General features: G+C 65.1%; 2 protein-coding genes across 5 annotated transcripts in view; one reads left to right on the top strand and one right to left on the bottom strand.

Annotated features, from left to right (window-relative positions):
• The window catches only part of SDK2 (sidekick cell adhesion molecule 2), a 41,505-nt gene extending 14,868 nt beyond the window's left edge, over positions 1 to 26,637 (bottom strand). Inside the window, 9 exon segments of the mRNA XM_068413258.1 lie at positions 120 to 314; positions 387 to 470; positions 875 to 1,065; positions 1,181 to 1,292; positions 2,438 to 2,571; positions 2,893 to 3,040; positions 3,822 to 3,928; positions 11,596 to 11,755; positions 26,559 to 26,637. Coding sequence (XP_068269359.1) covers positions 120 to 314; positions 387 to 470; positions 875 to 1,065; positions 1,181 to 1,292; positions 2,438 to 2,571; positions 2,893 to 3,040; positions 3,822 to 3,928; positions 11,596 to 11,755; positions 26,559 to 26,637 — 1,210 coding nt within the window.
• Positions 1 to 26,728, top strand: part of RPL38 (ribosomal protein L38) — a 326,451-nt gene that overhangs the window by 257,422 nt on the left and 42,301 nt on the right. The window lies entirely within an intron of this gene.

Below are 26,728 nucleotides of genomic sequence, written 5' to 3' on the forward strand. Positions count from 1 at the left end.
GCCCATCCTGGTGCCAACCCGCTGGGTCCCATCCCCACAGGAGTCCCCAAGCCCCCCCGTGGAGCCCAGCCGGGGGGTCCCAGGCACATCCCACCCCACTGCCCAGGGCTGGCACCTACTGGTCACGGCCAGGTACGTGGTGGTCTGCACCTCGCCAGCGGCGTTGCGGGCGAAGCACTGGAACATGCCGGTGTCGTCGGGGAGCAGCCCGCTGATCTGCAGGCTGCCGTCGGGCAGGAGCTGGAAACGGGCCAGCTCCTCCAGGGGCAGCAGGGCAGCGTCCTTGTACCAGGCCATCTCAGGCGGGGGGACACCTGCAAGGGCCAGGGCCACCGTGGGCATGGGGCCACATCAGGCACGGGGAGGGCGGCTGGGGAGCGGCTCACCTTTGGCTTGGCAGGGGATGGCCACCACCTTCTCCATCTCGGCCGTGATGTGCCTCTCGGGCTCCCTGATGAACTGCGGCGGCTCTGCAAAGGGGAGCACGTTAGAGCTGGGGCCCTCCAGACCTCAAGCTTGGCCAGGGGAGGGTCAGGTTGGACATTAGGAAGCATTTCTTCTCAGCAAGGGTCATTAGCCATTGGAAGGGGCTGCCCAGGGAGGTGGTGGAGTCACCATCTCTGGAGGGGTTTAAGACAAGACTGGACATGGCACTTAGTGCCCTGGTCTAGTTGCCATGGTGGTGTCAGGGCAATGGTTGGACTCGATGATCCCAGAGGGCTCTGCCAACCTCATTGATTCTGTGACCCACCCTCAAACCACCCCCTGGTGACCCCCCGCCTGTCGCTTCCCATCTCAACCCCCCGGAGGGGGCTGAGACCACCCCACAACTCATCGCACGTGCGGTTCGGGCTGCCCGCGGCCGGGCGCTCACCCAGGACGGAGAGGAAGGCGCCCCGGGCCACGGCGGGCACACTGCTGCTGCGCAGCACGGCCTCGCACTCGTAGTAGCCGCTGTCGCTCAGCGCCGGGTGCAGGATGGTGAGCCGGCGGCTGTAGTCGCTGACGCCGCTGGAGAGGGGCACCCCGTCCTTCTTCCAGACGATGTGCAGCTTGATCAGCGGCCTGGGGGGGTGGGGACACAGGGGGCACGTCGAGAGCCAGCCCCCCATCCCGCAGCACCCATGGGAAGGGACCTGGGGGCACCCAGATGCCCCATCCCCATCCCACCGCTGCTCACCTGGCGTTGGCCACACACTCCATGGTCACCTCCGAGGTCCCGGCCACCACGCTGGTGTTCCTGGGTGGGACAATGATGGTGGGTGCGATGGGATCGGCCGGGCCACCCACATCTGGGGAGAAGGAGGTCAGAGGGACAGCCATCAACACCCCCCCGCTCACCCCTACAGCACCCCAGACCCTGGTGAGGCTGATGGGGCACCCAAAGCCCTGTGCCCACCACGCCTGGCGTGGAGGAGACGGAGGTGGCAGGGACCAAATGGCCATGGGGAAGGACAGGCAGGTCCAGCCCATCCCCTTGGCATCATGGTGCCTTCGCCGCTCTCCCTAAGCCCTCTCCTCCCCCACGGCCCCAGCCCAGCCCCAGCCTGGCTGGCGGGGAGGAGGAGGGGAGTCCATAAAGCAGAGCGATGGCAGCAATAAAAATCCCTCTGTGCAAACGTGCCGGGCTGGAAAGCTGCTGAGGCGGCGGAATCCCTAAACACGGGCTGCGGGGCGCTCGCTCCGCACCGGGACGCCGAGGGACGGCCAAACGTGGTGCTGAGGGACGTGGGTTAGGGGTGGGCTGGGTAGTGTTGGGGGGATGGTTGGCCTCGATGACCTTAAAGGTCCTTCCCAACCCAAATGTGATTCTAAAACAGATTAATGGGGTGGGAGGGGAAGGGATAAACCCCCCCCGGAGCACCGCGAGGACTGATGGCACTTGGGGCATCTACCCTGGGATGGGCTGAACGGGGGGACCCTCGGCCAGGTCCTGTGGGGTCACAGAATCACAGAATCAATGAGGTTGGAAGAGCCCTCTGGGCTCATCGAGTCCAACCATTGCCCTGACGCCACCATGGCAACTAGACCAGGGCACTAAGTGCCACGTCCAGGCTTTTCTTAAACCCCTCCAGAGATGGTGACTCCACCACCTCCCTGGGCAAAGGGAGGTCCAAGGGGACCAGAGGGGTGTCCCCCAGGCTGGGGTGGATCTGGAGCAGCGTGGAGCAATGGCAGGAGCTGGGTACGGTATCCTGCAGCAGAGCTGCTCCCCTTGGGGCTACGTGGCCCCATCCCACCCGCAGCCCCGCGGTGGGGACAGGGACAGAGGGGGACGCTCTGCCCGTGACACAATCACCACGGCCCGAAGCGCCCAAATAAATTTTGAGGCGGCTGAACTGTGGAGTCAGCAGAAGCCAGAGCCTCTGAAGAGATTTACTGCAAATTAAACGTGGGGGTGAGCCACGGGGGCGGGCAACCACGGCCCCGCACTCACTGGCCACGGTCAGCGTGATGGGCTGGCTCGTCTTGTTGTCCCCGTTCTTGTCGTTCACCGCCTGCACGTAGTAGCGTCCCGCGTCCGGGGCCACCGTGGAGAGGATGACGAGGGTGTTCTCCAGCGTGATGGCTCTGCAGGGGGGAGTGGGAGACGGGGATGTGAACCCAACGGGGAGCTGGGAGCCTTTTTCCCCCCACCCAGCGCCCGCACCAGCCCCAGGGCACCCACATGGGATGGGCACGACCCCCAGCCAGGGGGATGGCGGGGGGATGCCAGGAGGATGCAAGGGGGGATGCTGGGGGTACGACGGAGGGATGCTGGGAGGATGCCAGGGGGATGCTGGGGAGATGCTGGGGGGATGCTGGGGGGATGCTGGGGGGATGCTGGGGGGATGCTGGGAGGATGCTGGGAGGATGCTGGGAGGATGCTGGGAGGATGCTGGGGGTACTCACATGCGGCTGCTGGGGGAGATCTTCCGGCCGTCACGAAACCAGGTGACCTGGGGCCGGGGGAAGCTGGCGATGCGGGGCGCAGGGATGACGGCCGCCTCCCCGTGGGACACGCTCTGCTGCGTCTCGCTGTCCTCGAAGCTCCCCATGTCTGCAAAAACGTGCGGGAGAACCACGTCAGGGGCTGGCAGCGTCCGGCTGGGGAGCAGGCTGGAGGCCACGGGGATGGGGCTCCCTGGGGTCTGCTTGCTGCTCACCTCCTGGGCTGGGGCAGGGTGGTGGGGGGGCTGCCCCAGGCTGCCCTCACACCAGGACCCGTCCCTGTGGCACCCAGAGCTGCACCCCCATGGCCCCCGCACCAGGCTGGGGACCCCTGCCCACGTGTCCCCCCCCTGAGGACGGGGTGCAGGCTCCGTGCCGGGGCTCCCCAGCATCCCCCCCTGCCCCGGCAGCACCCCGGCGGCTCTGGGGCAGCCGCTGCCTCCGTCCTGCGTGGTTGGGGACAGCCGAGCGCAGCAGGGCGCCCGGAGAAGCGGGGGGCGGGGGATTTTTATTGGCTTCCCTTAATTGCTGTAATTAAAAACATGTAAAGAATCTTTTTTTAACGACTTTGCCATTATCATTAGTCGTTAGCACAGCTGCCTTATTAATCTCTCGTTAGCTTCCTGATTTGTCGCCGCTCCTCGGGAAGGGGCTTAAGGGGACAGGACTGGGGGCACCCCGGAGGGAAGGGGTGGCAGAGAGGGGCAGGTCCCCCAGGCCTCAGCGCCCTCCTGTCCTGCTTGAACTGTGGCACTGTGCCACCGGCTGCACCGTGCCACCGGCTGCTCCAAGCCACGGGCTGCTCCAAGCCACTGGCTGCACCGTGCACCCAAGCCACCCCGCAGCCCCCCAGGGCTGGGTGTCCCCGTCCTGTGTCCTGTGTCACTTACAGGCCACCTGCACCTCGGTCTGCCGCTGCAGCAGGGCTCCCAGCCGGTTGCGGACGATGCAGCGGTAGAAGCCGGCGTGCGTGCGGTCCAGCGACGTGATCATGTACCTGCGGGGAGAGGAGCCACCTCAGCGGGGCGGGGGGGGACGCCCGAGTGACCGTCACAGCCCCCAGAGAGGCTGCGGGTCCCACACAAGCCCCTCACTCACTGCTGGGCAGTGCCAGGCGCCAGCCCCTTCCCCAGGGAGCAGCTGGAGGGGGGTGTGCATGTATGTGTGCATGTATGTGCGTGTCTGTGCAGGCACGTATGTGTGCATGTATGTTCGTGTCTGTGCAGGCACGTTTGTGTGCATGTATGTGCGTGGCTGTACAGGCACGTATGTGTGCATGTATGTTCGTGGCTGTGCAGGCACATATGTGTGCATGTATGTGCGTGTCCGTGCAGGCACGTATGTGTGCATGTATGTGCGTGGCTGTACAGGCACATATGTGTGCATGTATGTGCGTGGCTGTACAGGCATGTTTGTGTGCATGTATGTGTGTGGCTGTGCAGGCACATATGTGTGCATGTATGTGCGTGGCTGTGCAGGCATGTATGTGCACACACACGCGTGTGCACACTCTGGAGACAACACAGCATCCCTCCCTGCCTTATCATTCCGCTGCTCTTATCAGCCGCCAGCCAGATAAAGGAAATAACCACATCTCCACTCACCCACCACCCCCAGCATCGCCCCGGCCCCCGCTGCCCCCAGACCCCCCCAGCGGTCCCCACCCCCAGGAGGGATGCAGGCGCTCCTGCTCCATCCCCCTCACACCAGGCTGGACCCCCCCACACACACCACCCTCGCAGATGGGGGACGCTGGGGGGGACGCAGGCACCGCAGCATCGCCTTCCCCCACGGGGATAAAGCCTCCTCCGAGATAAAGCAGAAAGGGAACAGATAAGCTCAACCCTCCTCGCCCCAAATCTACTCGGGCATTAACACCCGCCGTGGGCCGCTCGGGCAGAGCTTTGTTTGTTCTTTTGATAACAGCATAAATTCAACTTCCATCAGATACGAAGAGCACGTCCCCGCCGCCCACCCTCCACCCCGTGGCACCACCACGGTGGGGCTGGCACCAAACCCACTGCTGTCACCTACATGGGGTGCCGGGGGTCGCCCACCCCCGCGGGAGAAGGGAGGATGCCCTTTGGGAACGAGTCCTTGAGTGTCACGGCTGATATGGAAAAACGAGCCCCTGGAGGCTTTAAATAAGATATTTCCATTCCGCGGAGCTGTCAGGAGCTGATGGGGACACCGGGAATAACGGGCCCGCTCTCCTTGGGGCGTCCTCGGTAATAAATCACACGCACACACCGCGGCTCCTAAACACACACGGACGGACAGACAGACAGACACTCGCTGATGCTCATCTGCCCGCTCAGCAGCGGAGGGGTCCCCCCTGGGCACCCCCCTGCCACATCCCCTCACCCTGGGAAGGGGATGGGTGGGACCTGTGGGACCCAACCTACACCCACCCTCGGGGCACCCACACACGAAGCACCCACCGATGCAGCACCCTGTGCCCGCGAGCTGGGGGCTGGCACACCTCGGTGGGCACGGCGAGCCCCCTGCAGCCCCAATTAACGGCGCCTGGTCCCCGCGCCACCGGAGCTGGAGGAGTTATTAAGGAGCTGAGCTCCGGCACGCACCTGAGCGGCTCAAAATAGCCCGGAGAAAGGAAATCAATTACCGGGGCAGCCCGGCCCGCAGTCATTAACCACGAGCAGAGGCTTTATTCTCCGCCGCTTCGCTTCCGCGGAGCCTTTTAGCCACGATCGCTCCGATTTTATCCCCTTCCCCCATCGCGCCTGGCTGTAAGGGGACAGGGACCCCAGGAGGAGGGGTGAAGCGGGCAGCACCAGCACCCCACGCACCCCCACCCCGTAATTTCACGAGCCACCGCTGCTCCTCCGTGGCCACGAGCAACCAGCTCCTCCGGGCAAGCTCCTGGGCTCGGGGCCGACCCTGCGCCCGGTGCCCACCGGCGCTGCCCCAGCCGCGACACGGCTCTGGCCCCGCTCCCGGCGCAGCCCCCGCTGCTGACTCAGCTGTTTCGGGGGTTGTTTGGGAAGAGGGAGGTTGACAGGGCATCGTCTGGGGGGAAAAGCACTTCCGAAGCGAGGGCTGACCCGTGCTGCAAAAATAACCACATCGGTGGCAATCAGCGGCAGGCTCCAGGCTGGGTCAGGGACCGGCTGTGCCACGCTCGGCCCCGGGGTCAGGAGCCCCATGCCAGGGGACAGGCTGTGCCACGCTCAGCCCCGGGGTCAGGAGCCCCGTGCCAGGGGACAGGCTGTGCCACGCTCAGCCCCGGGGTCAGGAGCCCCGTGCCAGGGGACAGGCTGTGCCACGCTCAGCCCCGGGGTCAGGAGCCCCGTGCCAGGGGACAGGCTGTGCCACGCTCAGCCCCGGGGTCAGGAGCCCCATGCCAGGGGACAGGCTGTGCCACGCTCAGCCCCGGGGTCAGGAGCCCCATGCCAGGGGACAGGCTGTGCCACGCTCGGCCCCGGGGTCAGGAGCCCTGTGCCAGGGGACAGGCTGTGCCACGCTCGGCCCCGGGGTCAGGAGCCCCGTGCCGCGGGACTGGTGGGTTGGCAGAAGCTTTGGCACGGGATTGATTTGACAGCTGACACGTCGGGAACGCTGTCCTCGCCATCCACCCACCCAGCCCCTCTCCCATCGGCGGCTCCACCGTGGTAAGGCAGGGCAGGGCACCACCATCAGCCATATCCCCCCCCTCACCACGCAACCCTGGCACGGCACTGGCACACCGGGCTGCACACACCGGTATTGTAGGGTCGCTCCCGGGCCCCCAGCCCCGGTTGAGGCTCCCCGTAGGGCTGCCAAGAGCGTGGGGCTGACGCTGCCGGATTATTATTAGATTGAGGGGGTGGAGAGGGGCCGGGAAAAGCATCAGCCAAAGGATTTGATCCATCACACCGAAAGCCAGCAGAGCGCAGAAATCCGCGCGGCTCCTCCAATGCCACCCAGCGACGGCAACAGCTGGGTCGGGTTTTGGCTACGAGCACATTGGCACAGTCCCCTTTGATTAATATCCTGTATAACGACTAATTAATTCTAGAGGGGAACGCGTATTTGAATAGTTACTGCGTGATAACGAAATGTCAAGTGAGCATTAAAACCCACTTAGCAAAGGTTTAACGACTCCCAGCATCCGAGCCACGCGTCCCGGCACCGCCCGCGGCGCTGGGCTCCCGCTCAATATGGTTTTAAATAACCCCCCTGGTATTTCATCGGCCCCTGTTAACTGGGGTATCGGATCTCAATTAGCTCCTGATTGGGAAGGGCTCTGCTCTGACACGTGTGGCTGGAGCTGTCTCCTCTCACATCGCCACAAGCGTTTTCCTTTGGCCGGGGGAATCCGGCCCCGTAAATCGCCGCCTCGATTGGCCCTGCCACAACAACGAGCCACTTAATAATTAATGCCCACGAATTAATCTGCCGCCTTCCCGCAGAGCCAGGGCACAAGCCTCCATCCATCCATCCATCCATCCATCCATCCGTGTTGCAGCACCCAGAGGGCTCCGGTGTGCCCCTCGCCAGCAGCTCGGCCACCGCCCAGCTCAGGTGGCATCTTTGGGTCCAAGGACCCTCCGCCGGGCTCCTTCCCGGGGCTGCCTGAGCCCACACAAGGTCCCACCAAGGAGACCCCCCCCTCCATCACCTTCCCCCCTGCCAGCCCCGATCGCTGCCGCTTGCCCACGCCAACCCCGCCATGTCCCCCTCAAACCAAACATGGCACAAAGGCAGGAGCCGTCACAGCAGGAGCATCGCCAGCAAAGCCCACCCGTGCTGCCCGTTACCTGCTTGGCACCCCCGGGGGCTCTGCCAGGAGGGACCCACCTCACCCACGGCCACGCCGGCCATGAAGCCAGCCAGGGGCACCAGAAACCCACCACTGGGCTCCCCCGGAGCCTGGCTGCAACCCCTCTGATGTCCGTTAGCTCCCATTAATTATATAACTGATTGGCAATTAGCTCCCCAGGGGAGAGGGCTGTGCTTCACACCTGGGCTGCTCCAGCCGGAGCAAGGTGTGGGTTGGGGTGCCAGCAGGGAGCAGGGGTGAGCCCACCCGTTTGCCCCCAGATCTGTGTTTTGAGAGGGTCCTGGCTCCGTATTTTACATAATTTGGGGACAAAGTACAGGTGACAAACATCTGGGGTCCTCAAAAGCCCATAAAGATGTCCCTGCATCACTGGGGGATGCACACCCCAAAACATCCCAACCCAGTACAGGGGAGGGGGTCCAACCAGCCCCAAACCTGCCCCTTCTCAGTGAGCCCACGCAGGGCGGCTCCTGCCAACCCTCCCCACGCAGGGAAGCAGACGGGGGTGGGCAGGAGGCACCATGTGCTGGAAAACCCACCCCGGGGCTCGCGGGGTCTGGGTGAGGGGCCGCAGGGCTGCGCTTTGCCCAGGACCCCGGCTCCGAGCTGCCAGCAAAGGGGATGTGGGCGCTTGGGGAGAGGGGGGGGATCCTTTAGTAGCCACTGGGCTCCCTCACGAGCCGTGGAGGGACGCGGGGAGAGGGGAGAGGCTGATTTAGTAGACAGAAGATGCATCTCTACGGATGGGAGTCTGCCCAGAGGTAATCTATGGGTAAGGTAATTTCCGTAGGCAGCAGGACTCGCTGCAACCCTTAATAGGACAATCTCCTGTGATAAATTACCAGACCCAACTAATCTGCATGTTAAATTTCTCGTATGAGAAATAAATATCCTCAATTCACCAGAGAAGCGCTTTCCTTCGGAGGGTTTCATTAAAGACATCGAGCTGCCTGATTTGCATGGGCTGATTCCTTGTAGGGGAAGGAGTCGGGCTCCGGAGAGCTCACGGGAGGGATGCTCACACAGGGGGATGGCTCCACGCACACGCAGGTCCCTGATCCCCCTGTGGTCCCAGATCACACGTGGTCCCCAGGGATGCTCCCATGGGGGGATGGCTGCACGCACACACAGGTCCCCAGTCCCTCCACAGTCCCTGATCACACATGGTCCCCAGGGATGCTCCCAAGAGGGGACAGCTCCATGCAGGCACAGAGCCAGGCTGGTCCCTGATCCCCTGCAGTCCCCAGGGATGCTCCCGAGGGGGGATGGCTCCACGCACACGCAGGTCCCTGATCCCCCCGTGGTCCCAGATCACACGTGGTCCCCAGGGATGCTCCCAAAGGGGGACAGCTCCATGCAGGCACAGAGCCAGGCTGGTCCCCGGTCCCCCACCGTCCCCAGGGATGCTCCAAGGGGGGATGGCTCCACGCACACACAGGTCCCTTGTCCCCCCGTGGTCCCAGATCACACGTGGTCCCCAGGGATGCTCTGATGGGGGGTACAGCTCCAAATGCACACGGAGCCAAGCTGGTCCCCAGTCCCTCCGTGGTTCCCAGGGATGCTCCCGAGGGGTCGGCTCCACCCGCACGCAGCGGGACTGCCTTGGCCATCGCTGGCCCATACTAGGGACCTGCCGAGCCCGTTCCCCACCTGCCCTGTGCCGCACACCAAGTCGCTCCGGTGAGGAGCCGGCGGCTGAATCGCTGCGGGAAGGAAAGGGCGGTCGCCATGGAAACGCGCTGCCAAGCTGGGAAAGCGGCTCCTTCCCTCAAAACGTGGCGTGAGCTCGCCCGACCATCAGAGGACAAACCGGGGTGGCTCGTGGGGAGCGCGGGGCCGAGGGGACGCGAGCCCCAGCCCACAGCCCCCAGAAAAACGGGTAAATGCACCAGGGCGACGGCAGCCGGCGGGATGCCCTGCGATGGGAGAGGATTTGGGGGGAGCGGTGAGGATGCTGAGGGCAAAACGCTCCGAGACACACCGTCCTGGCTGGGAACCGTGAGGAGATGCCACCGAGTCTGGCACAGGCTCCCTGGCACGGGCTCCCTGGGCACATGGCCCTGCTGCAAACCCCGGTGCATTCCGCCATGAGCACTGCCAGGCCCCGGGGAAGGTCCCTGCTGCCCCCAGAGTGGGGACACGCCGGGGGGCACATGCCAGCCCCGAGCTGGGGGGATCTGGCTGCACCCCCCATCCCTCACCCACGCTGCCAATGCACCCACAGCCATTCCTGACCCCGGCACGGACAGGAGCATCCCTGAGCCTCCCCGACCGCCAGCACCAGCCCTCTCCCTCTCCAAGGATTACTCTGTTTCTAAACTCGTTAACTTTTAATTACTACCTTCCCGCTGCCTGAGCAGGCTGGCTCCGTGCCACCGACATCTCTATTAAAATTCAATTTCTGCCCATCATCACTAATTCTGGTCCTTCGCTTCCCCACCAGCAGCCTTCAATCCCAGGCAAGACGTCCAAGCTCTCACCTCGACGCGTTAAATCCCCGCGGAGACGCCGGGGCCGGGCGGCGCGCGCCGGGCAGAGCCAAGCCGGCGCTGGCACGTCGCCGCGGCGAGGAGGGGTGAGTGCCAGGCAGCGATTTGCATAGAGGCTGTTTGCTTCATTAGCTGCGTTTGTTTGGGCTTTCCCCACGTGTGTGTTTGTTTTCTTCCTTAATCCTTTCTGGCTGGGAGCTGGAGGCGGGGGGCGCAGGGGAAGGGGGGTCACCTTGGCACGGGGACGCAGGGACGCGGGGCTCCAGAGCGCCCAGAGCACAGACACGAGCGCTGGCTCCTTTCCTACAGAAGGGTAAACTGAGGCACGGAGCAAAGCCAGGGGCAGAGCCAGCGAAGGAAGGCAGGAGACCCCATTCTGGGTTTGGAGGTGCCCCCCAGGCGCCCCGACCCGCTCCAAGGACAGGGCAGAGCCCGGGGTTGGGGTCCTGACGCCTTTCTCCTGCCTGGCTCTGCCCCAGGAGTCACTGCAAGGCTCCACGTCCCCCACCCCGCTGTCACCACTGTCCCCACAATCCCACTTCAGGGGTGACATTTTGCACCGCTCCCGCTGCAGCCGACGTGACTCCTGCTAGGCGTGAGCTTGCAGGGCTCAACAGGTCTCTGAGCTTCGACACCGGCGCGAGGGGACAAGGGACCCGACCCACGGCGGCGCCTGGCACTGGGGCTAACACCCAGCGGCGAGCCTGGGGCATGGGGGACATCGCAGAGCTGCAGCCACCATGGCTTGGTGGGGGACAGCCCCCAGTGTCCCCAAGGATGGGCACTGTCCCCACAAGGTGCCAGGGAGGGGACCCAGCACCCAGTGTGGCACATGGAGCCAGGGAGGGGACCTGGCACCCAGCACGGCACACGGTGCCAGGGAGGGGACGTCACCCAGCCACCCTGTCTGCGTTCCCGGCATCCCGGAGCAGCCCCACGTTGCTACAGCAACACGAAGCCTTCGGATTCGATGCCTCCGAGCGGGGAACGGCTCGTCTCGGCCTGAATTATTGATTCAAACAGAGCGGATGACACACGCACACGGCAGCGACGGTGAGAGGTGCCCGGCTCCATTTGAAGGCGAGCTCGGGGCGGGCAGTGACACGGCACACAGGGCTGGATGCCCGAGCCCGGGGCTGGATGCCCGACCCTGGGGCCATCCCTCGTGCCACCCTTTCTTGCTCCTTCCCTGGGTCGGGCCATTCCCAGGAGCCCCGAGCTGGCCGTGAGCAGCACCCCGGTGCTAATCCCGCTCGTGCCAACACCTCCTCCCCGATGTTGACCTGCTTAAACCCACCGTTTGCTCTCCAAAACCCCCCGTTTGCTCGGCACACACCGAGCTCTCCCGGCACGCTGCCCGCTGTCCCCGTGCCCCCCACGCCGGGGACTCACCGGTACTCCAGGGAGAACTTGGTGAGCTCCCGGCTGTTGTGCAGCCACTTGAACTCGAGGGGCCAGCTGCCCTCCGCCATGCACGTCAGCACCAGGCGGTTCCCCTCCAGGTGCACCTGGCTCCGCACCGGCTCTGTCTTGAAGTACGGGGAGACGTCGTCTGCGGAGAGAGGAGGGAAAGGGGGTGAGACGTGCCCAGCCCCATAACCTGCCAGCCCCATAACCTGCCAATCCCACAGCATGCCAGCCCCATGACCTGCCAGCCCCACAGCCTGCCGGCCCCACAGCCTGCCAACCCCATAACCTGCCAACCCCATAACCTGCCAACCCCATAACCTGCTGGCCCCACAGCCTGCCGGTCCCATTACCTGCTGGCCCCATTACCTGCCAGCCCCATTACCTGCCAGCCCCACAGCCTGCCAGCCCCACAGCCTGCCAGCCCCACAGCCTGACAACCCCATAACCTGCCAGCCCCACAGCCTGACAACCCCATAACCTGCCAACCCCACAGCCTGCCGGCCCCACAGCCTGCCCGCCCCATAACCTGCCCGCCCCACAGCGTGCCAGCCCCACCTCATCACTGCCATAACCACAACCCAGCAGCACGTGGGCAGGGGCTGCTGGCGGCCACCTCCCCGTCCCCGTGTCCCAGCCGGGGCCCCCAGACCCCTCGGCGGGCCCTTGTCCCCCCCCCGCCACCCCACAAGCCTCAGCCCAGCCAGGCTTTCCCCGAGCCGCTCACTCGGCTCCGTTCCCACGTGCCCTCGCAAGCACCGAGCTTTTAACTCGGGGGTGAAGGGGCGGCGGGGCCGGGAGCGGAGTGAGACACCGACGCTTGCTCCTCTCCTGGTTTATTTGCTCAGTAAAACCATAAATCGAAGCACACAGCTCCATTTTCTGCTTAACAAATGGAAGCCCTTTTACTTCAAAGGCACATTCATATTCCCCAGCAGCTTTCAAGTGCGCTTTCAATCACGGCCCCGGGTTTTTGCTTTGGGGTAGGGAGGGCTTCGCTCGCTGGCGTGCATGAGCTGCATCCCTGCCACGCTCCCCGCGCTGTGAGCTGGCACCAAAGCGGTGCCCCACTGCCCCAGGGGGCTGGCACGGGCTCAGAGGCACCCCGACCCTGCCAGACCCATGCTGGGGGTCCCTCTCCTCTCCTCTCCTCTCCTCTCTCCTCTCCTGCACACCCTGGGGTACCCGCTTGCTGGCAATGCCCATCAGATTTACACCCGTCCCCGGGGTGGCACGGTGGCACTCAATGCCACCAAGTCATCGGGCAGCAGCTTGACCCGCAACGCCAGGGCTTCACCCGCGTGGTGCTGGGGACCGGCGGCATCACCGCAGCCCTGGCTGGGGCCGTGGCACAGCCAGATGCCAGCTCCGGGACCAAACTCCTGCGTGGAACCAGTAAATGAGCCACGGACCAGAGCGGGGCCGGCTGGGCTGGATGTACCCGCCGCGGCGAGGACCCACGGCACCGGGACTGAGACCTGGCATGTAGATGTTCCAACCGAAGGTTACTGCTCATTCTGCCTCTCCCCCATCTGTTGTGACTGTTCACACTCCGCTCCCTAATTAGAGCCCAATTAGTTGGTGCAGAAATTCATCACTTTCCCAAACACGGGCGGCAGCGAGAGGCGTCCCCGGGAACATCAGCACATCTGCCTGTGGCACAGCCTGGCGCTGAGCGCCCGGGGCTGCTGGAAGAGTGCCGTGCCGTGCTGTGCCATGTCATGCCATGCCATACCATGCTGTGCCATGCCGTGCCAGCTAAGCCAGCCCAGCGTGGTCCCCTCCACCCAGGAAGGTGCCACCAAACCACGCTCTCCTCACGCTGCCGGCCCCCGCAGCACCGGTGCCCCCAGGGCTGAGCCCCGCCGAGGATAAAGAGGGTGCCAAGTGCTGGCAACGGGGACGGGGATGACCCCAGCTCTCTCCCTCCACCCCTGGTGACACGTTAATGGCCAGGCCTCGCACTAATCCTGCCTAATGGGATCAAAATCTTTGCCCCTGCGCTTTATTTACATCAGGGCAGCCGGGAGCTGGGGCTGAGCCCGGTGCATTAGTGCCAGGGTGCAGATGGAGGGCAGGGGGGCCCCAACTCGCCGTAATGGATCTTAATTCCTGGGCGTAATGGGTGAGCTGGGAGCTAAGCCCCCCGCTCCCAGCGTCAAATCCCTCCTGATGGGAAGGGACGGGGGGTTTAAAGGATGCCAGAATCCCTGCCAGGGGCTGGGCGCTGCCAGGGGAGGGCAGCTCGGTGAACGCCGGCAAGCGGAGACGAGATGGGGATGGGGGCAGCCCTGGAAGGGGGTTCCCCGCTGTCCACACCCCACCTCGACCTCGACCATCACTGCCTGGCACTGCCACCACCACCCAGCACTGCCACGGCCACCTGGCACTGCCACCAGTGCCCAGCACTGCCACCACTGCCCAGCACTGCCACGGCCACCTGGCGCTACCACCACTGCCCAGCACTGCCATGGCCACCCGGCACTGCCACCACCGCCCGGCACTGCCACGGCCACACGGCACTGCCACCACTGCCCAGCACTGCCACGGCCACCTGGCAGTGCCACCACCGCCCGGTGCTGCCATAGCTACTCCGCACTGCCACCAGAGCTTGGCACTGCCATGGCCACCTAGCACTGCCACCACCACTCAGCACTGCCATGGCCACCCGGCACTGCCACGGTCACCCAGCACTGCCATCAGTGCCCGGCACCGCCATGGCCACCTGCCACTGCCACTAGGCACTGCCACGGCCACCCGGCACTGCCACCAGCACCCAGCACTGCCACCACCGCCCGGCACGGTCACCGAGCAGCCCCGCGCTCCCGCTCCAGCCCCCCGTGCCCCCCCAGCACAGGGCGATGGAGCTAAATCTCCTCTGCCTCAGCCCAGCGCCGGGGCTCCGCAGCACGAAGAGATTAGAAAACAATAACGAGCAAGCGAAACCCTCCGCTCTAATTACCAGCCTTTAGCCGCCAGCGGAGGCAGGGAGGGGAAAAAAGGGGGGAAAAAGAAACAGAGAAGAAGAAATCCACTAAAATTTTAATAGGAACCACTGCATTTAATTTAACGACACATTTTTTCAATTACCAGAATAATTGTTTTATTCATAAAACGAGTTTCAATAAAGAGGGTAATTTTCCTTTGTTTTTATTATTCATTTGTGTAACACATTCGCAGCGCAAGTCCCCCAGCGCCGCAGCAGCCGCTCCGCACCCAGGGGGCACAGGGAGGCGGGGGGGGGGTCTGTGCCAGCGGGGCAGGGAAGGGGTTAACACCCCCGGGGCACCCCAGACACAGCACCCACGGGGGACCGCAGTGTCCCCGAGCACCCCGGTGGGGTGACACCGCCCCAGGGCACCCACCCTGGCCGAGGCACGTTGTCCCCGGGGACAAACCACGTCCCCTCCGTGGCCACCCCAGCTGGGTGGCCCCGTGCCCAGGCTGGGGACCCCAGAGCCATCCCTTGGCTAAGTGACACATTCTGCTCATCCTCCCCAGCCCATCGCCCACCAAAGCATCCACCCCAGCACCCACCCTCCGTCCTGACCCCAGGGAAAGGGCAGGCCCGGGAGCACAGGGTCAGCCATGGGGGACACCCCCACTGTCCCCTGTCCCTCCGCCCCAGCTGGTGGCCACGGGGTGCCACGGAGTGGCCTCGCTCCCCGCTGGCACACAGAGCAGTGCCAAAGGCACCCAGCACAACCCTGCCCACCTCAGCCCCACGGATCAGCCAGGCCACCCCACCCACGGTGGGTGTTTTAATGTGTTTTTTTTTCTCTTTTTAGTAAGAAAAAGACTCATAATTGCAGATGTGCCCATCAATCCTCACAACTTACTCTGTTCCCTTCCTTCCCTGCTTTTTCCCTCCCTCCCCTTCTCCCCCCACTGAGACCAAGAGCTGCAAAACTCTCCTCCTGGCTATTAATTAAAAGCAACCTCTCTGCTATCGCGAGGGTACACGCCACAAATTAATAGCAGCCGCCTTAATCAAATCTCCTCTCCGAGCACCCGGTGCCGGGGTTGGGATCCCAACCTGCCCAGCCATGAAATGCAATTTCCGATGCTCCGGCGGACTCGGCAGCTCCGCTCCATCTCCTCCTCCCTGCCCGTACCTGCGCCGAGGGCTCGCCGCGGAGGGGGCTCCCAAAACCCACGCTCCATTTCTCAGCCATTTACCGCGTTTACCCACAGAATCCCAGAATCAGTGAGGTTGGAAGAGCCCTCTGGGCTCATCGAGTCCAACCATTGCCCTGACACCACCATGGCAACTAGACCAGGGCACTAAGTGCCATGGCCAGTCTTGTCTTAAACCCCTCCAGAGATGGGGACTCCACCACCTCCCTGGGCAGCCCCTTCCAATGGCTAATGACCCTTGCTGAGAAGAAATGCTTCCTCATGTCCAACCTGAACCTCCCCTGGCCAAGCTTGAGGCTGTGTCCTCTTGTCCTAGCGCTGGTTGCCCGGGAGAAGAGGCCGACTCCCACCCCGCTACAACCTCCCTTCAGGTAGTTGTAGACTGCACTAAGGTCACCTCTGAGCCTCCTCTTCTCCAGGCTAAACACCCCCAGCTCCCTCAGCCGTTCCTCGGAGGTCAGACCCTCCAGACCCTTCACCAGCTGGGTCGCCCTCCTCTGCACTCGCTCCAACACCTCAACATCTCCCTTGAAGTGCGGGGCCCACAACTGGACACAGGATTCAAGGTACGGCCTCACCAGTGCCGAGCACAGAGGGACGATCACTTCCCCAGACCAGCTGGCCACACTATTCCTCATAGAGGCCAGGATGCCATTGGCCTTCTTGGCCACCTGGGCACACTGATGGCTCAGAGTCCTCGCAGAGGAAAAGGTCTTCTCGGTGGTGGGGGAGCCCTTGGGACACGGGGCCAGCCCTGGCCAGCGTGTGTGTCACCCGCACGGGGTCCGGCAAAGGACGGGAGCCAGAGCGGGCGCAGCTGGACCCTGTGGAGCCCGCGGGTCCCTCGGAGGAGATTTGGGGTTTCCTACACGCCGTAAGCAGATTGCAGAGGTGTGTTAACTGGGATTAGGTGGGAGGTTGGGAGCTGCAGACCTGCTCAGCGGAGCGTGGCTCCTGCCCGCGCGGCAGGATTTGCCGAGGTGGCTTTTTAAACCGATTTTCTTCCCTTAAGCCCTTGGGAAGGTGAAGCTGCGGGAGGGACGCGGGCTCTGCCGCCTGCTCGGGGAGGTGTCAGCGTGGGCTGGCAGCGGGGCCCCACGACAGTCCCCGCAGCCACGGGCAGGGTGACACCGCACCCTGGGCACCCGCAGCACCCCGGGGAGCAGCACGGTGACCCCGAGCCCCCGCAGCGCCCACCCGCAGGGATGATCCCCGCTGCAGGGGGCCACGGCCTCAGCACTCCCTCCCCGCCTGTACTGCACCCCGGGGAGCTGCCCCAAGCCCCCTGCCCAGCCCCAGCGCGGGGCAAAGGGGATGGCGACTGGGACCACAGCAATCCCTGCCTCCAGGGATGCACGGGGCGGCCCCGCCAGTGATGCTCCCACCTCCCTGCCTGGTCCCCAGCATGGCACCGGGGTCACAGCGCTTCCCGGCCTCGGGTGCAGCTTCCAGGGCCAGCGGCACTCGGCAAAGCCCAGCCAGAGACCAGTAGCCCCCAAACCCAGCCATGGTGGCCCTGGCATGGCACACAGCCAGACCTGCCGTGGCAGAGCCAGCCCCTCGCACCCACCAGCTCCGAGCGGGGCTGGCACTACCTGCCAGGGCCACAGCATCCCCCGGGACAGACAGATGGATGGACGGACACCCTCCTCCCACACGGCCAGCGGGACACCCCGACCCACTGCCATCTCCCCTTCCTCCTCCCGCATCCATCTCCAGGCCCACCCTTATTTATATATTTGTTAATTAACTGCTGTTTCCATAACAAACGCTCCAGCTTCTCCCAGCCTCCAACAGCCCTGGGGCTGGATTGTTAACTAGGATTTTAATTTGTTAATTAAAAGCAGGATGGCTCCTTAACAAGCTCCTCTTCCGCAGTCGGGCTCTCGGAGGGCTCAGCGGGCCACGGGCTGAGCCAGCAGCGTTGACATGCCTGGCCAATCCCCCCGGGACGGGGCACACGGGGAGGGGTGAGCAGGACCCCCAGGGACAAGGGGTGTTCAAAAAAGGGACACTGAGCTCGGCAGCACCACGGTGCCTGCTCAGCACCTCCCTGCTCAAACAGCGATGCTGGAGATGAAGCCACCTCCCTTCGCGGTCTCATCCTGGCAACGCCTTCCCCAAACACGGCACAAGCCCCAGCACGTGTCCCCAGCCATCAGAGGGTCCCCAGCCTGGAGACTGACCCCCTCTGCCCATCACAGCAGAGCCGGGGTCGTGCCAGCATCATCCTCTCCCAGCTCCCACCTGGGGACCACAGCCCGGGGCAGCCCTCAGCACCCAGCCCTGCGGCACCAGGGACCCAGCCCGGGTGCCAACGCGGGCCAGGTAAGGCTGGAGATGGCTCCCGGAGCCAATGGAGAGACGTCAGCCCTGGCCGGGGAACAGCATCTCATTGAGCCCCGCGGCGTGGCCACGGCTGGGAACAGAGCGGGGCTGTGTGCCGGCCCGTCCCTGCCTGCCCGCGCACACCCAGCCCCTCCGCCTGCAAAAATAACATTTCCCCTCGCGGGAAACCCCGAGGGACGCACACAGGGCACGGCTGTGTGCTCCGAGCCCGAGGGGGCCGACAAGAGAGCTCTGTGCTCTGGAGCACCGCGCAGACCCTACAGACCCCCACGTCTGGCCCTGAGCGCACGGACCCCAGGAGCCTGGCCCCAAACCCGGCCCTGAGCTCAGGGACCCCGGGAGCCTGGCCCCAAACACAGCCCTGAGCTCAGGGACCCCCAGAGCCTGGCCCCAAACCCGGCCCTGAGCTCAGGGACCCCCAGAGCCTGGCCCCAACCCTGGCCCTGAGCTCAGGAACCCCAGGAGCCTGGCCCCAAACCCATCCCTGAGCGCACAGACCCCAGAAGCCTGGCCCCAAACCCGGCCCTGAGCTCAGGGACCCCCAGAGCCTGGCCCCAAACCTGGCCCTGAGCTCAGGGACCCCGGGAGCCTGGCCCCAAACCCGGCCCTGAGCTCAGGGACCCCCAGAGCCTGGCCCAAACCCGGCCCTGAGCTCAGGGACCCCGGGAGCCTGGCCCCAACCCTGGCCCTGAGCGCACAGACCCCAGGAGCCTGGCCCCAAACACGGCCCTGAGCTCAGGGACCCCCAGAGCCTGGCCCCAAACCCAGCCCTGAGCGCTGATTTCCCCAGGAAAGACTCCAAAACGGTGAGGAGGGGAAGGACAGAGGGACGTCACCTCCAGACCCCCCCAGCCACCGGCCAGGAGAAGGGGTGAACAGGCGTCCCCCTCCCCACAGCCTCAGAGGGGCCCCGCGCAGCCAGGACTGGAGCTTCCCGGGGAGGTTTGGCAGGGACAGGCTCAGCACCCAGCTGCCAAGCGAGGAGGGAGTCCCCACAGCCCTGGACCCCAACCTAGGGTGGTCCCAGCACGGGGTGGGATGCACGGCACGCAAACCTGGTGCAGCCCAGCACAGCTCCGGGCTGGATTTGGCCCCGTCGAGTGTATCCTCCGGGTATTCCTGGAGGGCACCCGCAGCTCCCGGGGCCACCGTGGCCAAGGAGGGGTGGGAAAGTGGGATGTCACTTCTGCAAGGGGCATCTGTCCCCCACCCCAGCCACCCCCCACATCCCCCAGCCACGCAGGATGCTCAGCACAGCCCTCGCAGACAGACGGACAGACAGACAGGCAGGCAGCTGCTTTCCAGGCTCGCCGCGAGAATCTCAACGAGGCGGCAGTTCCCAACCGAAAAAAAATACGGCAGGGAGAGAAAAAACAGCAGAAACCACAAGAAAAACCCCGCTCAGCCTTTCCCAGGGCGCTGACGCATCCAGCCCCGCGGGATAGAAAACCCTCGGCCACGGGCCCCCTCCCCACGGCACGGCCCCGAGCCAGCGGGCACCGGGCACTCGCCACTTCACCGGGGTGTTGCCCAGCCATCCTTTTTCCAAAGTATTAATTAGTCATCGCGTTGCTCACTCGAAACATAAATAGCTGTAGCATGACAGCGAACACGAGTTGTCCTTGGAAAAAAAACCCTTTTTCCAAAGCTTTTCCTTCCCAGCCGCCCCCTGTTTGAGAGGGGGGGACGGGAATAACCCGCAGCCTGGCGATCCCCCCGCAGCCATCCGCCACGGCGCTGGATTCCCAGGGCAGAGAAGCAAAACTCTGGTCATTGCACTTATTTCCACACTTGTGGCTCTCAGGGCTGGAGGGGCTTTTCCAGCCAACACGAGCCTGACGTGAAGCTTATGGGGAGAAGCCAAGCGAGCGAGGCTCTGCGGCTGCCCCGGGGGGAGCGCGCCGGCAGCTCGCTGCCCCTGCTCACCGCATCCACCCTCCCCTCTTCCCAGCCCCTTCTTTCCACCATCCAAGCGAGGAAAATGGAGAAAAAAGGGATATTTTCTCCTTCCTCCCCTCGCCCCCCGCGCGCGCAGGCAGAGGCGGGGTGCTGAGCGCTCCCCGGTGCTCAGCCGGCGGCAGGGGCTCCGAATTAAACACGCCGCCCTAATGAGTTGATTTTATTAGTTTGCGAATGCATCGAGAACTCATTATCAAAATAAACATCAGTTCACTCCGCCGCACGCACACACACGCACCCCCCCGGCAGCGCCGCAGCTGGGGCCGCACGCGGCTCCCACCACCGGACCCCTCCGTGCCCCATCTCCGGCCCCGGGGGGGTGCTGGGGCAGCACCATGAGGTTTGCTGCTGTGGGGCTTCAGGCTGGGCACCCCCAGCTCCTGCCACCCCACACGGGCTGCACGAGGTCCCAGGACCCACTCAGGGCTGCTGTGGGGTGAGAAGCCCCCACCCTGCCCCGGGGTCTCGCAGCCCCCCGCAAGTACCCCCAGGAGCCAGAGCACGGGGGGCTTGGCAGAGCCCACGGCCCCCCAGGGACAGCCAGGGCAGGAGGCACCACCCCGAGCCCCTCTGCCAGGGCATGATGCGGGGGGCGGCGGGCGCATTGTCCGGCTGCTCCCTTTGGGAACAGCAGCTAATCCCATTTCATCCCTCGCCACGGCCATCAGCTGTTTCGCAGGCATTCGGGAGGCGGGTGGCTGAAACCAGAGCTATTGTGTCCGCCGCGCCCCAGCCCCCTCCATCACCCATCCATCCATCCCAGTGCCAAGTCTGCACCAGCTCCCGCCCCAAGACTTGCCCTGAGATGGGGATGCCGGACCCATCTCCCCTTCGCCTTCCCCCAAGCTCTCGGTCTGACCCTGTGTGGTCCAAGCCCATGCAAGGAGGAGGAAGAGGAGGAGGAGGGGAAGCCCTGAGCATCCCACCACGCCGAGATCCCTGGGGACAGCCACCTGCACAGCCCGGCGCCCGATGGCTCCCCACTGGGGAGACGCCAGCTCTCCAATGAACAAGGAACATAAATGACCCCATAAAATCCCTGCCCTAGATTCAGCCCGGTTTCCTCACTCAGCAGCCGCAGCTGAACTCAGACCCGGCCCCAGGGAGCTCAGCAGGGACATGCTGGCCCTGCAGGATGGGGACAGAGGGACAAGCTCCTCCAACCACCCTGGTAAATGCACCCCAGCCTCGCAGACGCAGGGGAGCAAGTGGGTCCCCAACCTTGCTCTCACCCCTCGGGCTGGGGCGATTCACCCCCCCAGGAGCAGGCACACGCGCCCCGATCCACGGAGGGGCTCTAAAATCAGCGAGTCCCTTCATGGTGAGCCACCCCACATCTCCCACCAGCCCCAGGGGACAGCCAGAGCGTCCCCCCCATGCCACACGTGTCCCCGCTCCCCGGGAGGCACAAGGGACACCCACCCTTACAATCCAGGGGCAGCAGGACCCTGCCAGGCACCCCAACCCCTGCCAGCTCCGAGCATCCTGGAGAAGCCCCTCCAGGGCCCAGCGCTCCCACAAATGACTCCACGTCCCGGGTGTCACCGCCACACGGAGCCAGGAGGGCTCAAGGTTACGGACGAGGACTTGCCGGTCGGCGTCTCCCCCAGCAGCGCAGAAAGCAATTAGCTGTCGCGGCTAAAATTAGCTCGGCAGTTTCTTTCTGCTAATGGTCAAACTCGTCAAGGTTTCCCCGCGCCGGGGGCCTCGGCGCGGGCAGGCGGTGATGGATGAGAGCCGACGGAGCCGCTCGCGTGTGCCCGCGGACGCAGGGCAGCGGGACACCGGCTGGCACCGCATCCCCGTCCCCCTCCCACCGCGTCCAGTGCCACCCAGTGCCTCAGTTTCCCCCCCGTGCCTCAGTTTCCCCCCAGCTGCCCAAGGGCAGAGGGAGCGCTCCCGGCATGCCCAGGACAGCCGGCCCGGAGCTGCCACGCACCGAGGTGGATGGTGGGGACAATGACGGCTGGCGGGGAGGGGAGGGAGGGTGGCTTCGGCACGAGGTCCCTGGCATTCCTGGAATTGCCACCACGCCGTCCCCGCTGCCAGCCGGGATGCCCAGCTGCTGGCACGCGGCGGCAGCTGGTCCCAGTGCCCAGGGCCTCCCCCAGCCCGCAGCGGCTGCTGGCCAGGAGGTGACACTGATCCACGCGGGGAGGTGACAACCCGGCGCAGGCGGCAGCTGCCAGTCACAGCATCGCCAGGGACGGTCCCGCACGGGGCCGAGAGCCCCCCGCACCCCGAGTCTCCATTCCTGGGGGGCCGAGGGCGGGGGCGCAGCCGCCCTGTCAGAGCGGGGAGACAAAGGGGGCCGGGGACCAGCTGCAGCCCAGGAATGTCCCCTGCCCTCGGCCCCGTTCCCAAGGATCAGGTTACCCAGTTCCCAGGCAACCCAAGCCCGGCTCAGGCATTCCTGCACCCCGCGGGGCTGGGGGCGCGGGCAGGGGGCCGGGGGGCCCCCGCCTTCCCGGGCGCTGGTGCCAGGCAGGGGAGGAAGGGGGGAAGGTGAAGCATCGCTGGGAATGGGGTGCAGGACACACCCCGACAGCTGGTCCCCAGCCCCCTGGAGGGGTGCCCAGGGCTGTGCCCACACCGGCGGCATCGCCAGCGTGCCCAGGGATGCCAAGCGGGGCTGGCAAGGCAGGGAGCCGCTGCCAGCACGTTCCTGCGTGTTGGCAGGGCGAAGGGTGGCTGGAATGCACCCCGAGTCCGGACCCGCCTCCATGGGGATGCAGACAGTGGGAACCCCAAAAGAGCAGCAGCCATGGGGATGGGGGACATCCCTGGCATCACCACCACGTCTCCAGGTGACCCTGGCCCCGTGTCCTCTCCAGCAGCTCCCCTGCGCAGGAGGGTGACACCTCCTGCCTCCCCTCGGGAGCTCCCAGGACATCCCTTTGCCCCCAGCACCCACCACCCAGAGCCAGCCCGGCCCCACGAGGGTGCTGGATCCCCATGGGTGCTTTGGAAGACCAAGGCCCGGTGCCACACTGTGGCACTGGCAGAGCACCGTGGCCACCAGCCCCTCCATGCCCACGCACCAGCCCTGGCACAGCCCAGGGCACCCCGGGGGCTCGGATCGCCCTTCGTTAGCACGATCACATCACCACTGACAGCAGCATATTTATTCCTGGCCTGGCACTGAGCATTTTTCACCCAGCGACACGCGACTTGCTAACGAGCTCAGGGAGGTAACGAGGGCACCCACCGTGCTCCGCTCACCCCAGCTGGGACCCAGCACCCAAAGGGCTCTGCTCCCACGCACCCCACTCAGACCAGGGCCTTATTTACCCCAGGCAACAGCCTGAGTCGCTGCTGCAAAACATCTCTGCACCCCCAACCAGTTTGTGTAGGGCCTACAGTAATGCGTGCCCACATCCCGAGGCAGGAACCGGCCACGTCAGGGATCAGCTCCAGGCACAGGCTGGGGACAAGGACACGGCCCCACGAAGGCAGCCGCAGGGTCAGTACCCACCACCCCACCCCCTGAGCCAGCCTCCCTCCTCTCAGGGCTGGTTATCAGCATCTTCCCAGGTTCACAAGCAACCTGCATCCGCCTCCTCCAGCTGCCGCTGAGCAGAAATGCCACCGCAGCCCAATTCCCATCACCAAGGGACGAGCAGCACTTGATGCCACCCTAGTCCCCAGCTGGCACCACCAGGCAGGAGATGCTCAGCTCAGGATCGGACCGTATCCCTGTCCCCCTGACGCTTATCAGGTCATCAAAATTTCATCGCTGCGCCGGGTCACTAATGGCTTCCAAAGAAGCATCAAATTTTAATCTTCCTCTCCCCTAAAAGCCACTTTCCTTCCTGAGCCGGAGCTTTGCACGAGGCCACTGGCTGAAAGGGAGCCAGGGCAGGAGACCCCCACGCTCAGCCATCCCCCCCCTGCTGCTGGCACCGAGGGCACCGGCAGCCCCTTCGCAGGGGTCCTGGCGTGAGCCTGTCACCAGCAGCACATCCCCAGCAAGGAGCAGGGGCTCGTTGCCCTCCCGCAAACGTGCCCAGGCACCACGCGTGGGTGCCAGAAGGTGCCAGCACCCCCCACGCCAGCCCCTAATAAGCCTCTTTGGTGGAAGCCGCCCATCTCAGGCCCCTGCCTCAAATCCTGTCTGGAACCTTAAGCCTCCCAAATCCCTCCTGGGACTGGCCCCAGCCTCCTCAATCCCATTAGAGGTGCTGTGCCAGCGCGGGGGGTCCTGGGCTGTGCCCCCAGCCCTGGGTGGGGGGAAACCACATCCCTGGGGGTCACAACAGCTACAAAAAGTGGGGAGGAGGGGGCTCAGAACCCCCCCGACACCCAGGTCCCCCCAGCTCTTGGGGGGCCTTTATTATCTTGCTTAACGAGCTGAAGACACCCTTGCACCCCCCGGCCGTGGCACCGGGGCTCGGCCGCGGCACAGGTCGCACTGCGACACAGCTCCTGCCCGGGCAGCCCAGCACCGCATTCGGCTCCGAGTAATTAGCGCGAGGCCCCTAATCAATAAGTTATTTTTTGCCGTGGGTAATTAATAATTACACAGCACAGCCGGGCTGTAATTAAACTTCCATCCCCTCTCTCCCTGGCAGCACCGGGCCTTTGTTTTGCCAACCGCGGGTATCAAAGTGTTTCATCCCGCACCCGAGGAGCCCCCGCGCCCTGGCCGGGGAGGTCTCACTCCATCCCCTCCTCCTCCTCCTTCCCTTCCCTATTGATCCCCTTTTCTTTGGCTGCCTCAATCGATGGCACCGGCACAAAGCACCACTGCTGCCTGCGCTGCCAGCCCTGCAGCGATGCCCAGGCGGGGATGCCCTGCCCACCCCGCCGAGGTCGAAGCCAGGCACCCTCCCTGCACGCTGGCTCCTTCCCCATCTCCTCGCCCCAGTGCCCAGTTGACCACAACGGGCCGCAGCGGCGAGTGGCCGCAGCCCACGCGTGCCGGCACCGCAGCCGGGGAGGTGACCTGGCACACTCCCGGTGCTGGCAGCAGCAGGGGAGACGGGCACACGCCAGGCTTTGGCAACGCTCGCCCCACCGTGACTCCGTCATGGGCAGCCACCGCTCGCCCGTGGCTGCTGCTGGCCACCGAGCAATGTCACGCTGCCCGTGAGGACGTGACACGCGCCGCAGGGAGCCGGAGCAGCCAAGCTGGGATCCTGCGCCAGTGGAGGGATGCAAAACCCCTTCCCCATCCCTCGGGAGGGCTGAAGCACCGCCAGCCCCACGCCTCCCACCCACGGCGAGACCCCGGAGCCCCACGGCCAAACGGAAGGAGATTCGGTGACACCGGGAGCGCGTCCCGCAGGCGGGGGACAAACGGACCGCGGGGGACCCGCCAGCCGGTGACGCCAGCCAGGGGAAGAGAAACTCGGCGAGGGAGTGAATCAATCAAAGAGACCTTCACAGCTCCCCACGCAGGGCCTGCCCGGATAATATACTGCCGCTTTAGATGTTATGTTCTGAACTTAATTACTGAGAAATTATAGCAGCGCTGGGGGAGGCGCGGGGACGGGAGCGCACGGGGACCGCTGGCTCCGCTTGCTGCCGCAAACAAGGGCAAGAAATGTCGCGGGCGAGGACCCCCGGCGCTGCACCCCGCTGTGCCCCCCCCATTTCGCAGCCTGGATCCACTCGGTTCGAGCGGTGGGCCCGGAGGCAGCCGTGCTGCAGCCCTGCCAGCCAGCAGCCTCCTCTGCAGCCCCGCTGCTGGGGGGGGAGGACAGGACCCCAGGGCCCCCCCCGAGCACCCCTGAACCCCAGCTGCACCCCAAATGGCCACAAACTATTGCCACATCCCCCTCGGGTACCAAAGCAGCTAAAAACAGTCTGTGCCGTGCCAGAGCCCCGGGTGTGAGGAGCGGAGAGGGGCTCGCCCTGCCCGGCGGTGCTGCCGCACCCCAAGGGCCGGCTGGGTGCACAGGGAGCCCCTGGCACCCACGGGAGCTCAGGGCTGCAGACCCCCCCCCGGTCTGACCAGCCGGCTGGAGGTCGATGGGACCAACCCCAGGGCAAAAGCTGCTCCCTGGGAGCTCCCCGAACTTGCACCCCAGGTCTTGGGGTGCAATGGGGGTCCCACGGGAGAGGGTGAAATGGGTGCCTTCACCCCCCACCCTTCCCGGGGGATGCTCAGCCTCCCGAAGGTGCTCCAGGGCAGTCTCTACCTCATGCTCTGAGCTACATTTCCCCCCCCCAACCCCAGCCTGGGGGCAGTTATGGGGCAGGGGAAGGAGGAGGCAGAGCAGAGCCGCGCTGCTCGCCCCCGCCGAGCCCTCCCGGACACCGCGCTGCGCTCCGCACCGGCGGGCCCCAGCTCCGGGGGGGCTTCTAGAGCATCACCGATGCTGGGACCACCCCCCCCAGGAGAAGCTCCGGGGCTGCCCTAGTCCTCGCCCCCCCGGCTGGCACAAAGCTTCCCCTGGCCGGGAGGATGGGGGGAGCAGCGCCGGGACCCCCCCCCCAACCCTCCGCGATTCATCTCCAGCATCCAAGTCGGAGCTGGATGGTGCCCCCACCCCTCTTACCTTGGGCGCCGGCTCCGGGGGGGCCGGGCAGGGCGAGCACGGCGAAGCACAGCAGCCGCCAGCTCCCGAGCCGGGCCATGGCTCCGCCGAGCCGGGGAGGGCGGAGCGGGGTTGGGGGGGGGGCAACTTCCCCGACTTTATAATCCGGGCGGGCGCGGCGGCAGCCCCCG

This window comes from Nyctibius grandis, chromosome 15 (genome assembly GCF_013368605.1).
Source record: "Nyctibius grandis isolate bNycGra1 chromosome 15, bNycGra1.pri, whole genome shotgun sequence".
Lineage (NCBI taxonomy): Eukaryota > Metazoa > Chordata > Aves > Nyctibiiformes > Nyctibiidae > Nyctibius > Nyctibius grandis.